We start from the raw sequence: 19,035 nt of genomic DNA, 5'->3' as shown, positions 1-19,035 counted from the left end.
ATCTTCTTATCTGGAATTTTATGGGAATTAGAGAAAACTAAACTAAAAGACAGAGGAGCCAGCAAAAACAGATTTTCACGGGTAATGGTAAGAATACATGTTAATGGGCATACAATAATGATGAAAATCTATGAATTCATGGTAATATCCAAAAGACGAAATCAGAAGAAACCCACAGTTCTCTCTGTAGAGTCCTATTAAACCAGATCATTTCTTTGAAAAGGTATATATGGGGAAATGTTAATAATATTCTAGAGTAAAATGAAGCCTAGTTGAAAGCTCTAACTTAATGCCACTTAATACTTAATGCTACTTTAGTGAAAAAGGTAAAAGAAATTAGGAAATCACCATTCTGATGAAATCTATTCAACCAAAGACTATCAACTGGTTTTAAATGCATTATGTAAACCAGGTGTTGGGGTTCATACCTATTATCCTAGCACTGAGAAGGCTGAGGCAGGAAAATCTCCAGTATATGGCCAGCCTAGGGTGCAGATCAAGTTCCAGGCCAGTTAGAGCTACATGGGGAAGGTCTGTCTCAAAAAACACAAACATTAGGTACGAAGTTGATAGGTATCTGAACATATAACATACAATACCAAAGTAACAATACACAGATTTCTGTCCAGAACAAGGGTAAATACAATGATACAATAAATTGCCATCTGATGAACTAACCAAATGTTAGAACAAACTTTTCTCTTATGAGATTTTTGCCAATAATGTTGAATATCATCTATCTTGACTTCAGTCTAACTCTAGTTAACAGGAAATCCAGGAATCTAAATGTTACTCTGTGGCAACGGTAGGATAAATGCAGAAAGTGAAAACTTCTGATATGAAAGGCATTTGCTTGCCTAGTCTCTTCTTTTTATATGCATTATGAACAAGACTATTTCAGGTTCAGAGACCTAAGGAACACACCATCTAGGATGAACATGTGACAGGGCCTATGCTACATTCTCTTTGAACAAACCACATCTTAAAGAAAACAGGAAAAGATGAATGTTATTATAGGACATACTAAGGAACTGTTATTCATTGTAATGATGGTAATCTCAATTTTTAAAGCACATATTGAATGCTTTAAAAAATAAATGAGAAAACAAAATTCCAAAAGGAAAAAGAATATGAAGAAGCAAGGCCAGATATCAAAATAATAAAAGAAAAAACTCTAAGGGTTGAAAGACAGAATTCGAAAAGAATTAAACAGATCATAAAAGAAACAATATGGATAAGAATTAAATAGCATTTCAAAATACCATGGAATTATGAAAATACAGTAAAAATGGAAACAATTTAACATCAAACAATATTGGAGTAAAAATGCAGCTAGCCAGACAGTAAAAGGGCAGGGACAGAAGTTGGTGTTTTCTGTCCCAACAGCTGGGGGTAAGAAAAGAACAAAGTGAGTTTGGCTAAATGTAGAATCAAAGCCAGGAACTTGGGGGTAGGCGCTGAAGGCAGATTAAGTCTGGAGTCTGGGAGCAAGGGAGCAGGGGAACTTCTGCCGGTGTCACTTTAACTTCTTCCCTGCTGTCTCCTTACCACATGCTTGCTCAAACCACTAACAAAATGAAAACTCCCAGAGTCACTTCTCCATTCATTCATTACCCCCAGTGCTCAAAATAGGCCCTAGATAATCAATAGATAATTAATAACCAATAATATCTACTTATTGAGAGAGTTTTAAGTGGCTTGTAAAAAGAAACATTTAAAAAGCAATCAGGGCTGGGCATGGCTTAAGTGATATAATGTTTGTACTCTAAATTCAAACCCCAAATAATACAGAGGGAGGGAGAGATTAAATTACATATTTGCTGCAATGTTCTCTTTTGCAAATTATGGCACTTTTAATTTTATTTCAGTGGCAAATTAGCTTAACTATTGATAAAAGTTATCCAGCAAGTATTTGCTTTTCCTTTGAAACAAATAGTATAAAGAAACAAGGAAAAGGTTTAATTACATAGCTATCTATATATTTTTTAACACTTGCAAGGCATGGAATCTGCCACTAAGATAAACTGCCAGCACTCCACCCCACAACTGCTCAATGATTAAATCCACTCTCATGGTTTGAGTCAGTTGGGCTGAAAAACAGAAAAGTGATCAATTTTCACTGTAATGCAGTGTCTTAGCATAAAGAAGTATCCCAGTGCCACAGGGCTGACTCAGCCCTGGCTGAGTAGCAGCAAGACCTTCCTGAGGATTCATGCCAAGCTCTGGAGATTGTGATTTGATCTATCTGAAGCACTTAACAAAGGAAGCTTAGCCTATGTGAGGATAATTTCCTCTCACTTCTTCATACTTATCTTCTGTTCACTCTGTACAAGTGAATAAATATAGGATTTCCATTTCTCACTCTCACTCTAGTCCCTTCCAGACAGCAAAACCTAGACCTACAGGGCAAAGTTGATCTATGCCACAAATATCCCAGAAAATAAGGAATAATATCATCAGCACCAGTTAGTCTCAGAGTATGCCTTCTTAATTCAGCTTAGTTGGAATCTGGACTGCATTATACATGCAGTCTCTACACCAATCAGCGTCAGTCATCTCAAATGTTCTGAGTTCTCTAACCAGCTCCAGCAGAGGTGCATTTATGAACCAAGCTCTCCCCTGACACCACCTGAGAAGTCACCTGAGAAACCAGAGTGAAACTTCAGTGGCTTTTCCTTATCATTTTCATTTCCAGGCCCCCAGTGTAACAATAAATAGCCTTGGAAATAGGTACTCTCCGTCTTGCTCTCTGGGTAGCCTTGACAGTGACCTAGTCATGTGTGCTACAAACTTTGATCAAAAATCATCTCTAAGCCAGGCGCTGGTGGCTCACAACTATATTCCTAGCTACTCATGAGGCTGAAATATGAGGATCATGGTTCAAAGCCAGCCCGAGAAAGGAAAAAAAAATCATCTCTGAACTAAGGTGACTGAGGAACTCACAGGAAAGGTAGAGGACTTTTACTTCGTGTGTTCCAACTCAATGGGGGAAGGGGTCAAAAATGTCTTAACTTCCCATTTAAAAAAAAGAAGTTTGAAATAATCTCTACTAACCCTGACAGATACAAAGATCTAGAAGCCTAAGTTCACTCAGGATCCCTAGAGCTCTCCAGAACTAGAATTTGTCTGTAGTAATCAATGTTCTAATAGCTCTAAATTTGTAAGAAACAGACAAGGCCCCAAAGTCAAAAGATGCAGCACAGGTCCTACACTGAAAACCGATACTTGAGTGACAAATTGCTTTTATTCCCATAAGCATGAATACCATGGAAAGAATCCTCTTACTGCTAGGCAGCTTTGGGGCTTTTATTTGCACTTATCAAAGGAATCTACTCTACACTCACACCAACATCTCATGCTACTGTTAAATTTTACTTCTCCAGAGCCGTGAAATTGATGTCCTCATGGCAATAAAACACAAATTAATAAAACACAAAAATTAAGCCAAGGTTGACCGTGAGCGAGTATAACCTATATTTATCAGCATGGCTAATAAATTATACTCAGTTTGCTCAAAAAAGATGACTTACCAATGGTTCACACCTGTAATCCTAACTACACAGTAGGCTTAGATCTGCAGATCACAGTTCAAAGCCAGCCTAGGAGAGAAAAATCCATGAGATCTCCAATTAACTACCAAAAAAGCCAGAAGTAGTCCAGAACCTGAGTTCAAGCCCCAGGTCTATCACACTATTAATTAATCAATTCATGAAAAGAATGAATGAATTTGGGAGGGAGGGCAGAAGATAACTTACAAAAAACTTTACAACTTCATACAAGATTTTTCTCGTTAAGGAAGTGCTTGGAATGATAACTACAGACAGAGAGAAATAGATGAAGCCACAGATGAGGTTGGTAAATAAACAGAACATGTATCATTAAAATACTATATAGTTGGTACGGGCAGACCACAATCTTAACTCCAGGTACTCTATCAGCCAAAGAAAAAGAAGAGAGCTATGATCAGTTCCATGATTCATAATGTCCACATAATAACTTTTCAAGGAAATGAAGCCTGGGATAACTTTTCTACAGGTTCTCCTTTTCTCCAACAGGAGAAATATATCTAGAAATACATCTATACTATCTATATCTACATAGAAATGTATCTATGGGGGGGAGAGGAGTGGGGAGGTGGGGAGGAAAGGGATGGTAAGAGAAAAACAAAGGAGGGGATAACAATGCTTGATAGGAAATGGACTCATTACACCTTGCTCATGTAACTGTAACCCCTCTGTACAGTATCTTTACAATAAAAAATATATATTTAAAATTTTAAAAAGAAATGTATCTATATTTTACATAACTTGGTGCACCTTGTCTAAAGTATGGATCCTAAGTAACAGATAAGCTACATTGTGTGTGTGTGTGTGTGTGTGTGTGTGTGTGTGTGTGTTGTGTGTGTGTGTGTGTGTGTGTGTATGTGTGTTGTTGGTTGTGGGGCTTGAATTCTAGACCTGGGCGCTGTCCCTCAGCTATTCAGCTCAAGGCTAGAGCTCTACCACTTAAGCCATAGCACCACTTCCAGTTTTCTTTCTTGTAGATAGAGTTTCACGGTTTTTCCTGCCCGGGCTGGCTTTGAACTTCGATCCTCAGATCTCAGCCTCCTGAGTAGCTAGGATTACAAGCATGAGCCACTGGTGACCAGAACACTATTGTTTTTGTTCTTTTTTGTCAGTCATGAGGCTTGAACACAGGGCCTGGGCACTGTCACTGAGCCTATCTGTGCTCCAGGCTAGCACTCTACCACTTTGAGCCACAACTCCACTTCCGGTTTTTAGTGGCTAATTGGAGATAAGAGTCTCAAAGACTTTCCTGCCCAGTCTGGCTAACCATTATCCTCATATCTCAGCCTCCTAAGTAGCTAGGACTACAGGTGTGAGCCATGAGCACCTGGTAACACTACTGTTTAAAAAAAAAAAAACTATTATTTTTGCACAAAGCATCACAGACCAGCAGTATCTCCTAGGTTCTATATTAATGATAACAGCCCACAGTCATTTTTAAAGGTCTTACAACTAAGGTTTGCCCTGGTATTTTCTTAAAATAAATATCTATAGCTATATAGATTCCCCTAGTAGTTTTAAACAAGATGTACTGACACTATCAAGCCTGCATGCTAATAAAGAAGAACAGATCCAATGCAATACACGTCCTTGAATCTTCTAAGGACAAGTTAAAATCCAAAAAATACTGGTGGCAAAAATTAACTTGTGCTGGGCTCCAGTAGCTCACACCTTCAATCCTAACTACTCAGGCTGAGATCTGAGGATCGTGGTTCAAAGCCAGCCCAGGCAAGAAGGTCCATGAGACTTTTTTTCCCGTTTTTTTTATTGTAAAAAAATAGTACACAGAGGGGTTACAGTTATATGAGTAATAAGTACATTTCCTATCGAGCATTGTTACCTCCTCCTTTGTTTTTCCTCTATCATTCCTTCCTTCCCCACCTCCCCAACTCCCCCCTCCCCCTCAAGGTGTAAAGTTCATTTTCAACATAGTGTCTTGTACATGTCATTGTTAAAATAGGTCAATCTGTATCCTTGTTTCAGCATTTTGTTATTTCCCTTACCCTCCTCAAATTAGAAAAATGTATATACAAGATGCAGGGCACTGACATCAACTACAGTGAAAACAGGAGTTATACCATGGGGGAAGAACATACAAGAGAAACAAAAAAAAATCACACAGTACATTTTAGGCACATTAAAAACAATAGCAAGAAAGAAAAAACCACTATGTCCCTATCTTGGGGTTCATTTCACTTAACATCATTTTATATGGTCATATGTATATAGCTTTTGACCTTTTCTGCTTGCTCTAAACTTATACTAGTTATTGCAAATAAGGGAAACCATGGGAGCTATGTTTCTCTGGGCCTGGCTTATTTCACTTAATATAATTTTTTCCAAGTCTTTCCATTTCCTAACAAATAGGGCGATGTCATTCTTTCTGATGGAGGCATAGAAATCCATGTTATATATATATATATATATATATATATATATATATATATATATATATATATAGAGCATTGTCTTGATACATTCATCTATTGAGGGACATCTGGGTTGGTTCCATCTTAGCTATCATAAATAATGCTGCAATAAACATAGCTGTGCTGGTAGCTTTAGTATAGCCTTGTTTGTGATCTTTTGGGTAAATGCCCAGAAGTGGGATTGCTGGGTCATAGGGGAGCTCTATGTAGAGTCTTTTGAGGAGCCTCCATACTGCTTTCCAAAGTGGTTGAACAAGTTTACAGTCCCAGAAACAATGCAGTAGGGTTCCCTTTTGGCCACATCCCCTCCAGCATCTGTTGTTATTAGATTTCTTGATTATAGCCATTCTAACTGGGGTGAGGTGAAATCTCAATGTTGTCTTGATTTGCATTTCTTTTATGGCTAGACAAGTTGAGCATTTCTTCATGTGTCTATTGGTCATTCTTACTTCCTCTTCAGAGAAGTCTCTCTTTAAGTCTTTAGCCCACTTATTTATCAGGCCGTTGTTTCTTTGAGTATTTGTTTTGGGGGATTTAATTTTTTCAGTTCTAAGTATATTTTAGATATGAGACCCTTGTCTGTTGTATGGCTAGTGAAGATCTTCTCACAATTCGTAGGTTTTCTATAGATCTTGTTAGCTATATCCCTTGCCATGCAGAAGCTCTACAAGTTCATGCAATCCCATTTGTCCAACTTTTGATTTGTTGTATTTCTGGGTCTTTATTAAGAAAATTTTGGCCTGTGCCAAGGAGCCCTAGAGTTTCTCCTATTCCTACCTGTAATGTATTCAAGGTGTCTGCTTTGACTTCAAAGTCTTTGATCGATTTGGAATTGATTCTGGTGCAGGGTGATATATGGGGATCTAGCTTTAGTTTTCTACTAGCGTTTAACCAATTTTGCCAGCACCATTTACTAAAGAGGCTGTCTTTCTTCCATTCTATTTTTTTTTAGCACCCTTATGGAAGATTAGGTGGCTATAGGTCTTTGGGTTCATTTCTGGGTCTTCACTTCTATTCCGTTGGTCCTCAGGTCTGTTCTTGTGCCAATACCAAACTTTTGATTACTGTGGCTTTGTAGTAGAGACTCTTATCTCCAATAAACCACCAGAAAACCAAAAGTGGCACTGTGGTTCAAGTAGTAGAGCACTCACCTGGAGCTGAGGGCTAGTGCCCAGCCCCAGAATTGAAAACCCACAACCAATAAAAAAAAAAAAAAAAGGTTAACATGTGAGCCTTCTCCAGTAGTGGCACAAGCAGACAGGTATTATTTTTTTAAATACAGCTTTTATTGTAAAGATACTGTGCAGAGGGGTTACAGTTACATGAGCAAGGTAATGAGTCCATTTCCTATGGAGCACTGTTACCCCTTCCTTTGTTTTTCCCTTACCATTCCATTAACAAAATGCTGAAATAAGGATAAAGGACCACCCCTTGTAACAATGAGATGTACAAGACACTATATTGAAAACGAACTTTACAAGTTTGGCGGGGGGGGGGGGGGGAGTTGCAGAGGAAAGGGATGATAGGGAAAAAGACAAGTATTATTTTATACACTTTACATATACAATCTCAAAGACTCAAAGTATATTAAGTATGTTAATTACCTGTTTCGAGGAAGAAAAATTAGTATCATTATCAAATACACTTAAATTTTACATGCTTTAATGAATTTACAAGCATAAACATATACACTGTGGACCTCCAACAGGCATCAAGTTACCAAAAATCTCCCATATTTTCCTTATTTGTCTCACTTTTGTTTTCTTCTTTTAGGTATTTTAAAGCAAACCTCAGTCCTACCATTTCATCTTCATGTCAGTATACATTTCCTAAAAATATAGATTCTTATATAATCACAAAGCTGAGATCAAACACAACAAAATCAAACTATTATTTCTTTGAATCCTCTCAATCACTAATCACATATACCCACTTTTCCCCCAGGTAGTCTTTTTCTATTTACTTTGCTCAAAATGAGATCCACAAAAGATGCACAAAAGCATCTCATTATTTTTTTTAAATTCCTTTCATGTTTTTCTTCCCTATCCTCCCATTATCACAGAAATAAATATCTTGTTTTTGAAAATGAGGCATAATTCCCACTCTATCAAATTTACTTTTAATAAGTGTAAAAATCGGCCAGGCATCAGTGGCTCTGGCCTGTCATTAATCCTAGCTACTTAGGAGACTGAGATCTGAGGATCATGGTTCAAAGCCAACCCGGGCAGAAAACGTCCATGAGACTCTTATCTCCAATTAACCACCAGGGAACTGGAAGTGGTGCTGAAGCTCAAGTGGTAGAGCTCGCACCTTGAGCTGAAGAGCTCAGGGACAGAGCCCAGGTCCAGAGTTCAAGCCTCACGACCAACCAAAAAAAAATTAGGTAAAAAAAATGTAAATATAATCATAAAGCTACATAACTATCACCACTATATAATCCCAATAACTTCCCATCACAGAGGGAAAAAAATCCACTCCCTCAGCAGTGCCTCCTAGCCCCTTCTAGTGTGCTGGCAACTACTAATCTACATTCTATCTCTACAGTTCTTCCTATTCTGGATCTTTCATATAAATGGAATAACTGAAAGCCTATTTTAAGTGATCACTAGTTAGATATCATGGACAGATCCAGGTTAGAGCCAAATATATACATGACAACTTCATGTACATAACAGGTAAGATGAACAGTAATGTCATGTGAATAGTATATTATGAATGCTTTTTAACTTTTTGTTTTCATCTTTTCCCTTGGAAACAATATATACTTCAAGTGATTATCACACATGTGACATACCCCTGGGCTACTTATATATGAAAGAAGTCATTTCTGTTGGCCACAATCTTCACAATGATGAGTGGCTAACCAAAAATGGTGTTTCATCATAGCAATAATGCTGCTGGGTAGGCTCAGGGTTCAAGCTATAACTCCCCACTTACCCTCTTAGGAAAGCATAACAGAATGTAAGACAGAGAATACACTTCTTTTTCTTTCTTTTGAGATATCACTCATACATTGGCACCTTATGAGGAGGTGAGCAGAGATGGTGGTTAAGAATTAGATTCCATAATTGCACATTCTCCACTTTACCACTTACAGATCTGTGTCCTTAGTAAGAGATTTAATCTCTGTCTCCGTTTTTTCCTTACTTCAACATATGACTTCTCTGAAGACTAAACAGGCAGCTCTTTAATCTGCTTATCCCATAACTATCATTAACAAAATAACACAACACCTTGGAGAGGATGGAACAGCATCTATGTAGAGCTTCTAGCCTATGGAGCAGTGACTCCCAGAGAGGAATAGGTAAAGTAGCCAATTCTCCATGCTCTGGCATTGTGACATTTACTTTGAGAACTTGAAAACCAGAGATGAAATCAAATACTTGATCTGCTCCCCTTCAGTTCCAATATCTCAAAGATACCAACATCATCCTTATGAAGATATTTTTGGTCTGAAGGGAAAACGCAGCTGTCTGAAATCTTCCATCATTGGCATTCCTCCATTTAGGGCATACTGATATGTAAAAATGAGTAATACAATAAGGAAAGGAGAGGGGAGGGAGAAAGAGGGGAGGGAAGAAAAAGAGGGAGGGGATGAAGGGGAGGAGGAAGAGGGGAGGGAGAGGGAACAGAGGCGCCAGCCTAGATCCTTTCAAGGTTAACAAGGACCACCTGAAGTCAGCCTACCTTTGTTCTATGCTCCTCTCTCTCTCTCTCTCTCTCCATATTTCTCTCCTATCTTGTATCTCCCTCATTTGTATAATTTGCATTTTTATAATAATTACTCCTATTTCCTTTGCTTGCTGTCAGTGTCATTATAAAACCACTTTTCCTTGCAATAATAGGCTTCAATATCCCTCATTAAAAATTAAGTACAAACAAAGAGCTGTCTTCACAAATGTGTTTCTTGTGTATCATCACCATATAAACAGAAGCTTACTCTTCCTCTCCTCTCGATGCTCACAAATAGCATAAATACTGCTTTTGTTTGTTTTGTTAAAGAACTGCAGTAAAACAACTTTAGAAGGGATACTTCCCATTCAACTTTAGAAAGTAATCCTTCCTAGGATGACACACTAGCTTATACTGAGCCCTGCCACTAAATGCCAAATTACTACCAATTAAAATGAACAGAACAATACATTTAAAAGGAGGGTCATCGGCCAGTGTGTGGACATGCAAAAGTGTGTTTACACAATCATATGCTGTTTTTGAAAAACAGAAACAGAAAAGGTAGAAAGATACTTCAAGTCCTATCAGTGAACCTTAAAGGCTTAAAGCTAGAGAATTCACTTTTTATTTTATATCCCTGTGAACAGTCTAGATTTGTTATAGACCAGCTGAAGAATAATTAAAATCTGTAATTGCTTTATCAGCTACCAAACTTTCTTCATAAACAATTCACCTTCTTGTGTGAATATACACCAATTCACATAAACAGAAAAGAATTAAATTAGAGGGCCTACGTCATTCAAGCAGAATAAATTGCTGTGGAAGGTAAACAGAAACACAGATCATCTGAATTTGGTTGCCCACTTAAAAATTGAACCACAAAATGGTTTTTGAAAAATGAGAGAATATGGGAGAAGGAGGGCAGGGAGAATGACAGAGGAGTTGAATAAATGAGGGGAAATGTTACAAGGAAACCTCCCTTCTTATAACTATTGTATGCTAAAAATGTATGCTAATAAAAAATGAGAGAATGAAAATAACGGAAATAGAAAAGAAGTAACTTTCAGGCTCTTCCTTCAGTAGAAACAAACAGGAAGGTAAAGGAGTCACAAAACAGAAACCCAAGCATCTCCCAGGAAAGTTCTGAAAAAAGGGAAAAAATGAGGTTCACTTTCTGGATAATGATCACCGACTCTTACCTGATCACAAATCAGTTCCCATTTTTTCTCATTGTCATACTGTCGCAGCAACCTGGCTTTGTCAGGAGGTAGGTTCATAGCATTCTGTAAAAAAGAAAAGGAAGAAGAAAAAGATCTATCACATCCACAGTAACTCATAGATAGAATTAATCCTACCAGGCTCCCTTGGCCTTTCAGTTCCTACTATCTGATTCAATTAATGGAGGAGGGAAGCTCCGTAGTTCTACATAGCAACTGAGTGAGAGATGGTCTGTTTGGAATAATAAGACTTGGTAATCCTTCTGCTTCCTCATTTCATGGCAGGCTCCCTTTGGACTCAATGAAAAAATTGAGAGTAGCTGCTCAGAGGTATATCATTCTAAGTTCTTAAAATACTGAAGCCCCAGCAGACAGTTCTAAACACTAAAAGAAACCTCAAGGACCAGAAGCACTGATCCGCTATTACCTGCTTTGATAAATAACCCTGAATAAAAGAACAATTTGTTGTGTTTTTAAAAAAAAAAAAAAAAGATGGTGAAGATGATGTGATTGTTTTCTGACCCCTCTAATTGATGACAGTATTCCTTTAGGACATTTTAATATTAGAAATCTATCTTAATTCTGTAAAGCTAGGTTGGTATATAAGCTTGCCACAAGCCAAGTTAAATACCAGATGTAGATATCAGCATTAATATAAACCCCCTCTTTTGACACAATACATCTTCTGTAGTGTTGTTTGCCCAGGTACATTTGTGTATTATGAGTCCAATGCTACAAACAGCCAGTCACACACACTTCAACAAAGGAAAGGTCTTTGATGACAAAACATAGCAGGTAATGAAAGCTCCCTGCCCCCTCTCAAAAAAAAATCAGATGGTTTCATGCCTCTCCAAAGTTCCCATGCTCTAAACAAGCTAAGTAGCCAATACACACACATTATTTATTATTATCTTATCTATCTCAACCTCAACAGTTCAAATCAATCCTATCCACAAACTACAATGCTTCATGTGAGTAAATATTCAAATAGACAAAAAGTCCTGAGCTTTCTGAGAATAAAACTCTCTTTAGCATGTTTATGATTTCTGTCATAGGAAAAATCAGATTTAGTAGAGACAAGGGTGATTGAACTAGTCTAACTGAATGGCAGAGAACCAAGGCTTGAAGATTTTTATAGATTTAGCCCAAGTATATTCCCTCAAATTCAACATCCATGTCCATATACCTTAAATCTACCTACCACCTACTAACCTGAATCTTACTCATCAGACTTTAACCTGAATCTTACTCATCAAAGACTTTAGAACTCATAACCAGCTACCTTCAATATATTTAACTTTATCCTCAAGCTGACAACAGAATTTGAAGAGTGTGAACTTGAGTAATGTTTTTGTATGGCTTTTTTCTAGGGAATAGCCACTTAAAACTAGAATGGATAATATCTATCTATACTTATTAGTTATTATAATTTAACAAAGTTATTAACCATCACCCTGGGGTAAGACAAAGCTGAACTCCATGAATATCTTTTCTGAGGAGGCCAAAATTATTCACGGTTAAATAACCTAGTCTGTCATTATACCCCAAAGATATTTTCCTCTTTAGACCTTTAGGTTAGTACCCCTGGGTGTGATTACCCAGCAAGTAAAAACATTAAAAATTTAAAATAAGTTAAATGAGTTTTCCCTCCTGTGTCTTTATTACTGTCACAAGATGAATAGAATAAAAATTTATAAGAACAAAAACCAGAGTGCCTAGACTCCTACAATGTGTCTATCACTGTAGTAGGCCTTTGGCATGTTATGTAATCTCACTTTATCTGCCATTTCTAAAACAGATGTACATGCAAGTGAGGACTGCCAAAGGTCTTCTGAAGACACCAACAATTGCAAGGTGACAGTCTCACTGGGCTCTAACACTTCTTATGTGTGCCTCTGTTGTATCTATGGCATTGCCCCCCAATAATGTGCTTGCCCACCCAAATTCCACACTGGAAAGACAATTTTTTTAAAAGTTGTTGCCTTGTTGTCAGTCACCAACCAATGTCTTGCAGGCTTATGGCAGCCAACAGGCATTATATACTTCATTGAATTTAAAAGGCAAACCAACAAACAAAAAAAACCCTAAGTAACTCAGTTATTCTCTTAGCCTGAATTATCTTTAATGATTTGGGGCTTATATTTGAGCTACAAGTCATCTATACACTAAAAAACAGTTCTAAATTTCATAATACATCCTCCTTCAGTGATGATTAGATGGCATACAGAAATTTTCTGCTACATGTGATAAACCACAAAACCTGACTTTTGTTGCCAGTATATTCAGATTGGGATTTTTTAATAGTAATAATTGATCTGCCTCAAAATGGAATTACATTTGTAGTCTCACTTCTGATGTTAGACTTATCTGCATGATTTTACATTGTTTATTAATATGGCCTTTTATTTTATAACCTTGTGAAAAAAGATATAACTACTAAGTAAATAACAGTAAAAATACACAAATTACTGTCATGAAGCAATTAATTAATAGTTAAAAGAGTCTATGATAGTCTATCCATCTGAAGTTTAATTATCACAAACAACAGAGCCGAATGAAAGAGTCTAAGTCATTCAGAAGCAAATACTTCCATGCCGCAGGAATACAGACCTTTGTATCACTCTTGTTCTAGATTCATGACAGTGCTGTGTACATGCAAAGCATCCCTACTTTCCCCTATAATCTCACAGCTCATATTGAGAAGCCCACAGTTAAATGCGGGTACTCAGAAGGGAGTACAATATCAAATACATCTTATGCAATATTCCTTTGTCATTATAATCCCACAATAAATACTCATAGCAATTAAACCAGCAGATATTATAACAGGAACTTTCTATTATATAACTGCCTACTTAGAAACAAAAAAGAATGTGGACTTTGCAGGCAGTATTACTTAAGGGATCAGAGAAAAGCAAGTCTAAGAGAAATAGCTTGGACAATTCTTTAGAGCTCCTAAATAATAAAGATGCAAAAGTTTTACAGAACTCAAAAGAAAAGAGGCATAACTTTAAGGGGAAAAAATTATATGTAGGAGGTAGCAATATGAGGAATGAAGTTTGAAGTCAGCCTAGGCAAAAAGTTAGTGAAACCCTATCTCAAGAAAACAAGCTGGGCTCAGTGATTAACAGCTGTAACCCTAGCTATATGCGAAGCAAAAGTAGGAAAATCACATTCTAAGGCCAGTCCTATGCAAAAAACAGGCCAGTTATCTGAACACTAGCTAAAGTGGAAAGGGTTAAGGGCACAACAAGTGAGAAGTCCTGAATTCAAAACCTTATCACCCACACGTCTTTTAATTGAAGTAGAAAACATAAATTGATACTCTTGACCATTCTCAATGTTTATGTTTGAGTGCTGTCTATATAACTATTGAAATAATTCTCTAGAACTTTATCTTGCAACCTTACAAGCATTAAACAACAAATCCTAGAACCATTACTTTTTTCTATAAGAAAATAAGATGGACTTCTTCCTCCAACACTTGGATGACTGCACAGTAGCAAAATGAATGAGGTTAAGCAGTAGAGAAAGTTAGGAGGTTATTAGGATAAGGCTCTGGAACAGACTAATCTATCTGGATTCTAACCCTAACACTACAACTTGAGCATGATGAAACATACAACTAAACTAAAAAAAGTAAACTAAGTACTCAAAAAGCTAGTGAATGTAGTTAATAACTGAAGGTCAGTATGTTAAGAATCAAAGAAAAGCATCAAAATCAACAAGATATACCCTTTACTGATGATCTCATATGCCTCAAGCTCTTAGGCTCTTTACATGCATTATCCAATTTAATCCACTTATAATCCAAACAATTAAGTTTCCACTAAAGACAAAGGAAGCTATGGGACAAGGAGACTTAGTAGCTTTTCCATTCATGGCAAGCCATGATCAAAACAGATGTCTGGTTACCTTCTCCTGTGACACTGAAGCTTGTAGAATGACTGCCTGAAGCTGACAATTCTACTTCAGTAACTAAAGACATAATCCTTTGCATGTAAAGGTGCAAATGCATGCTAATATTTAGGCTACTTAAATATTCAGAGAAACCACTAGTATTTTAAACAAAGCTTCTGAGCACTTAAAATGTGTGTGTGTATAGATATATGTGTGTATATATATGAGGCCCATGGAAAATGGTGACTGGGTGGGACAGCATGTGACAAAACCAAATCAACAAATATGTTATGAAGTCAAGCTTCAACAAGAACCAGTGAAGCAAGACAGAAGTAAATACAATAACCAGAAGACATTGTATTAAGTAAGAGGACATAATCTCAGGGGAGAATGGGTTACTGGGTATAATGTAAAGCAGGATACTATGGATTGAGCCTGGACTATGGGTAGGCAGCAAGGATAGACAGGCAATGACACAAAGTGGTTTTGAATATTTGGACCCTGAGTAAGTTATTTAAGCTAAATATCAGCTTCAGCTTGCTCCCCTTGTGAAATGGAGATGTTCATGGTGATAGCAATGAGGGTGATGATGGTGGTGAGAAGGATGAGAATGATAATGGTGCTTCCCTGCCTCAAGAGTTTCAACCTATATAGAAAATTCCTCTTCATTCTTCCTTTCACCATATTGGGAGATCAGGTAAATTCACTTTAAAATTGAAACAGATGGGGGCAACAGGATGGTTGCCAACACAGCACATGGCCTACCCTTTGGATCAACTCATGTAAAAGCTATCTCCCTCCATGACCTATATTCATAGGCCAAGAAACTACCTGGCATCTTAAATTTTAATATCTTCGTAACTGAGTGGATACTGCTAAAATATATTCAGCTTCTTTCCTGGCACAGGACTCAGGCAACCAGCCAAATAGCTCCCCAAAGTGAACCACTACGAGCCAGTCATCTTTCCTTTTCACTACTATTTTTATTTAATCATCAAGAGTAATTAATGACATTCAGTGAAGCCAGTGGAGCTTATGAAGGGGGGAGAAATGAGTCTCTCCCTAATCTAGTTACATCTACAAAATAAAATCTGACTGGAAAGTTGTCCTTTCAGTAGAATGAAACATATCTCTAAATCTCCCATTTGCAATCTTAGGTACACTATTTTCTTAAAAGGCTTGCTTGTTCTATTTCTTTCATTTATTCATTCTTGAATGAAATGCATAGGACCGCTTTGTAATTTTTTTGGGGGGGGGCGCTGTCCTAGGGCTTAAAGTCAGGGCCTCAGCTCTGTCCCCGAACCTCTCTGCTCAAGGCTAGCACTCTACCACTTGAGCCACAAGTGCCACTTCTGGCTTTTTTTAGTATTTTTTAGAGATAAGAGTTTCCTGCCCAGGCTGGCTTCAAACCACCAGGATGCTAAGATCTCAGCCTCCTGGGTAACTAGGATTACAAGTGTGAGCAATCAGTGACAGTCAGCTTGTTGTTAGTACTAGGGTTTGAAGTCACAATCTTATACTTGGCAAGATAGATAGGTGTTCTTACCAAAAAGCTGTAACTCCAGACCAGATTCTTCTCTATCTTTTATGTAATCAAAAAGTACAGTGCTAGACGATAATCTTGTGATATTTTAGTCCCATACTGTCTTTTCTAGATGACCAAACAGATTCAAGAAGATGAAGGCATCTGTCCTGGTTTATGTACCTGGAATCACCAATGGTAGAGCCAAAAAAATCTAGGCCAATGGGGACATGAGATGCCAGTCAAAGGGTATTAAGTTTTAATTAGACAGGGCAATGTACACCACAGCAACTGTAGTTAGCACACTCTGCTATATACTGGAAATCTGCTGAAAAAGTAGATCTTAAGTATGCACACATATACACATATCACAAAAAGGAAGAGGTAAGTTCAATCCACTTAATCACCAAAGAGGGAACAAAAAGGGGCTGAGAAGGTGGCTCAGTGGTAGAGTGTTTGCCTTGCATGCATGAGGCCCTGGGTTTGATTCCTCAGCACCACATAAGCAGAGAAAGCCAGTAGTGGCGCTGTGGCTCAAGTGGTAGAGCACTAGCCTTGAGCTGAAGAGCTGAAGGACAGCGCCCAGGCCCAGAGTTCAGGCCCCATGACTGACGGAAAAAAAAATAAAAAAGTAGCATGTGAGGCATACTATAATTTTAGTGCATGTGCATGTATATGAGAATATTAAATTACAACATTCAACTTATGTAATTTGTTAACTTTACTTCAATAAAGCTATTGGGTAAGGGGAGTATGGGAGTTCGAACTCAGGACCTTACATTTACTAGATAAGCCTTCTACTACCTAATCATGCCTCCTACCCTTTTTTGCACAGGTTATTCTGAGACAGGGTTTTACATTTTGCCTGGGAGCACTCCTGCACCATGAATCACGTTATTTTAAGTTTCCTGTCATTGCTGACATGACAGCCAACTTGCCACCAAGATGGAATTGCAGACTTTTTTGCCCAGGTTTTTCTGGAACTGCAATCCTCCAGATCTCAGCCTATCACATAGCTGCAATGACAGGTATCTGTCACTGTGCCCAACTAGTACTAGAGAAGTGGTCTCAGAGACCTATCTGCCCGGCTTGACTTGAACCACACTCCTCCTAAGAGTCTCCCAGGTAACGAAGAGTAACTTACTGGCACCTGCTAATAAAGTTATGTGTTGTTCTTATTCTTGTTGTTGTTAAGAATCCAGCCAGCAACTATGGCTCAAGTGGTAGAGCATTAGCCTTGAGCTGAAGAGCTGAGGGACAGCACCCAAGCCCAGAGTTCAGGCCCATGACTGGAAAAAATAAATAAATAAAAGAATCCAGCCAGCATGTCTACTATTTTCTTACTTACAGGTATCTTGGTGAATAGGTATCTTGGTGAATATATACTGGATGTAAGTAGACACATATTTGAGACTTCTAAAATAGCACCAGTTTGCAGTTAGTAGTTAATACTTTTCAAATATTATTCTATGTACACTTTAAGGAACCTTCTGCTTTAATAATCCTCTGTCTCTAGCTGACTATATAGTTGCCTTTTCCAATGAGAAGCATAAACTCTTGCCACTATCTTCCTTTTTCCTCCTTGACATGGGGGCTTCCTCTTCATAGAACAACTCATTTTGTTAATTTACAAACCTCTAGAAAATTACAAATTTGTATTACCAGTAAACATGAAAATACTTCCTCAAATTTCACATGAATTAACTTGTTTTAAACTAGCCATATATTTGCTATCTCTTAGAAGTAGAAATGAACAATGACTGATAGATTGTATTTACATCATGTGTCTGTAATTACAGGGCCAATCACCAGAAATTTAGGTGGCAAGGGGTCAATCTCATTCACAGAATAGAAGGGCATATGATACAGTGACAGAGGGTAGATTTTCCTGCAGTTCAGCTTCTTACTACCTTCTATATCGCTAGCTAAAGTGACTCAATACCCAGGCAAAAGCCAAAACTACACATCCCATCTGGTCATCATGCCAACTCCTGGAATCCAAATTCTTATAGCATTCAAACACAAAAGGAATAATGCAAAGTATTATTCATTAGAATTCTTTCAACCCTCAAATCTGATTTTCATTAGAGGACTGATACCTGATTCCTTGACATGTTCTAGAATTCACACAACTCTCTGCTTTACAGTCTGCCTACCACTATGCCAGGAGCTGTGTCTGTATAGGAGCATTGTAAACTATAATATGTATTTACATATAAAGTTATGCTTAAGAAAGCCAGGAAACATTATGGGTGATGGGTGATGGCTGAACATGAGGAAAGACATTCAAGTACAAAGCTTATGTGTGCAAGTAAAACTGAGTCAAAATGAAGAGAAAGGGTTATTTCGGCTTCCTTCCTATACCATATAATCCTGTAGAGGAAACGCATTTTAATAACTGAAGACATGAGACTCAACTATCTTTAACAATCAGAGGGCCACATTCTACCACAATCAAACCATAAAAGAAAGAGCTCTGTATTGCCCTAAAGTCAAATCTTTTCACCCGTTCACCCTGAAATCCAGGCCTAATTCTCCTCCAATCCCTTCCCAGCAACACAGCACTGCCTACTGCCTCCCTTTTGATTCTTAGGATAATCTCCTATAGCTGAAAGAGTAAAGAATGGTAATCATTGGTAGAAAATTTGTTTGGGATGTTGAAAATAGGGGAAACCGAAGTGGCAGTAGTTGGATGATAGTGTGAATGTATTTAATGTCACTGAATTGTA

At 37.7% G+C, this 19,035-nt stretch overlaps 1 protein-coding gene across 3 annotated transcripts in view; it reads right to left on the bottom strand.

Moving 5' to 3' along the window:
* The window catches only part of Fmnl2 (formin-like 2), a 292,443-nt gene that overhangs the window by 113,185 nt on the left and 160,223 nt on the right, over nucleotides 1-19,035 (bottom strand). For all 3 annotated transcript variants that reach the window (XM_013030168.1, XM_013030184.1, XM_013030175.1), the window contains exon 2: nucleotides 10,867-10,950. In XM_013030168.1, coding sequence (XP_012885622.1) covers nucleotides 10,867-10,950 — 84 coding nt within the window. The remainder of the gene's footprint in view (nucleotides 1-10,866; nucleotides 10,951-19,035) is intronic.

The sequence above is a fragment of the Dipodomys ordii genome, unplaced genomic scaffold (assembly GCF_000151885.1).
Source record: "Dipodomys ordii isolate 6190 unplaced genomic scaffold, Dord_2.0 Scaffold5, whole genome shotgun sequence".
NCBI lineage: Eukaryota > Metazoa > Chordata > Mammalia > Rodentia > Heteromyidae > Dipodomys > Dipodomys ordii.
This window is presented reverse-complemented; position numbering and strand designations above follow the sequence as displayed.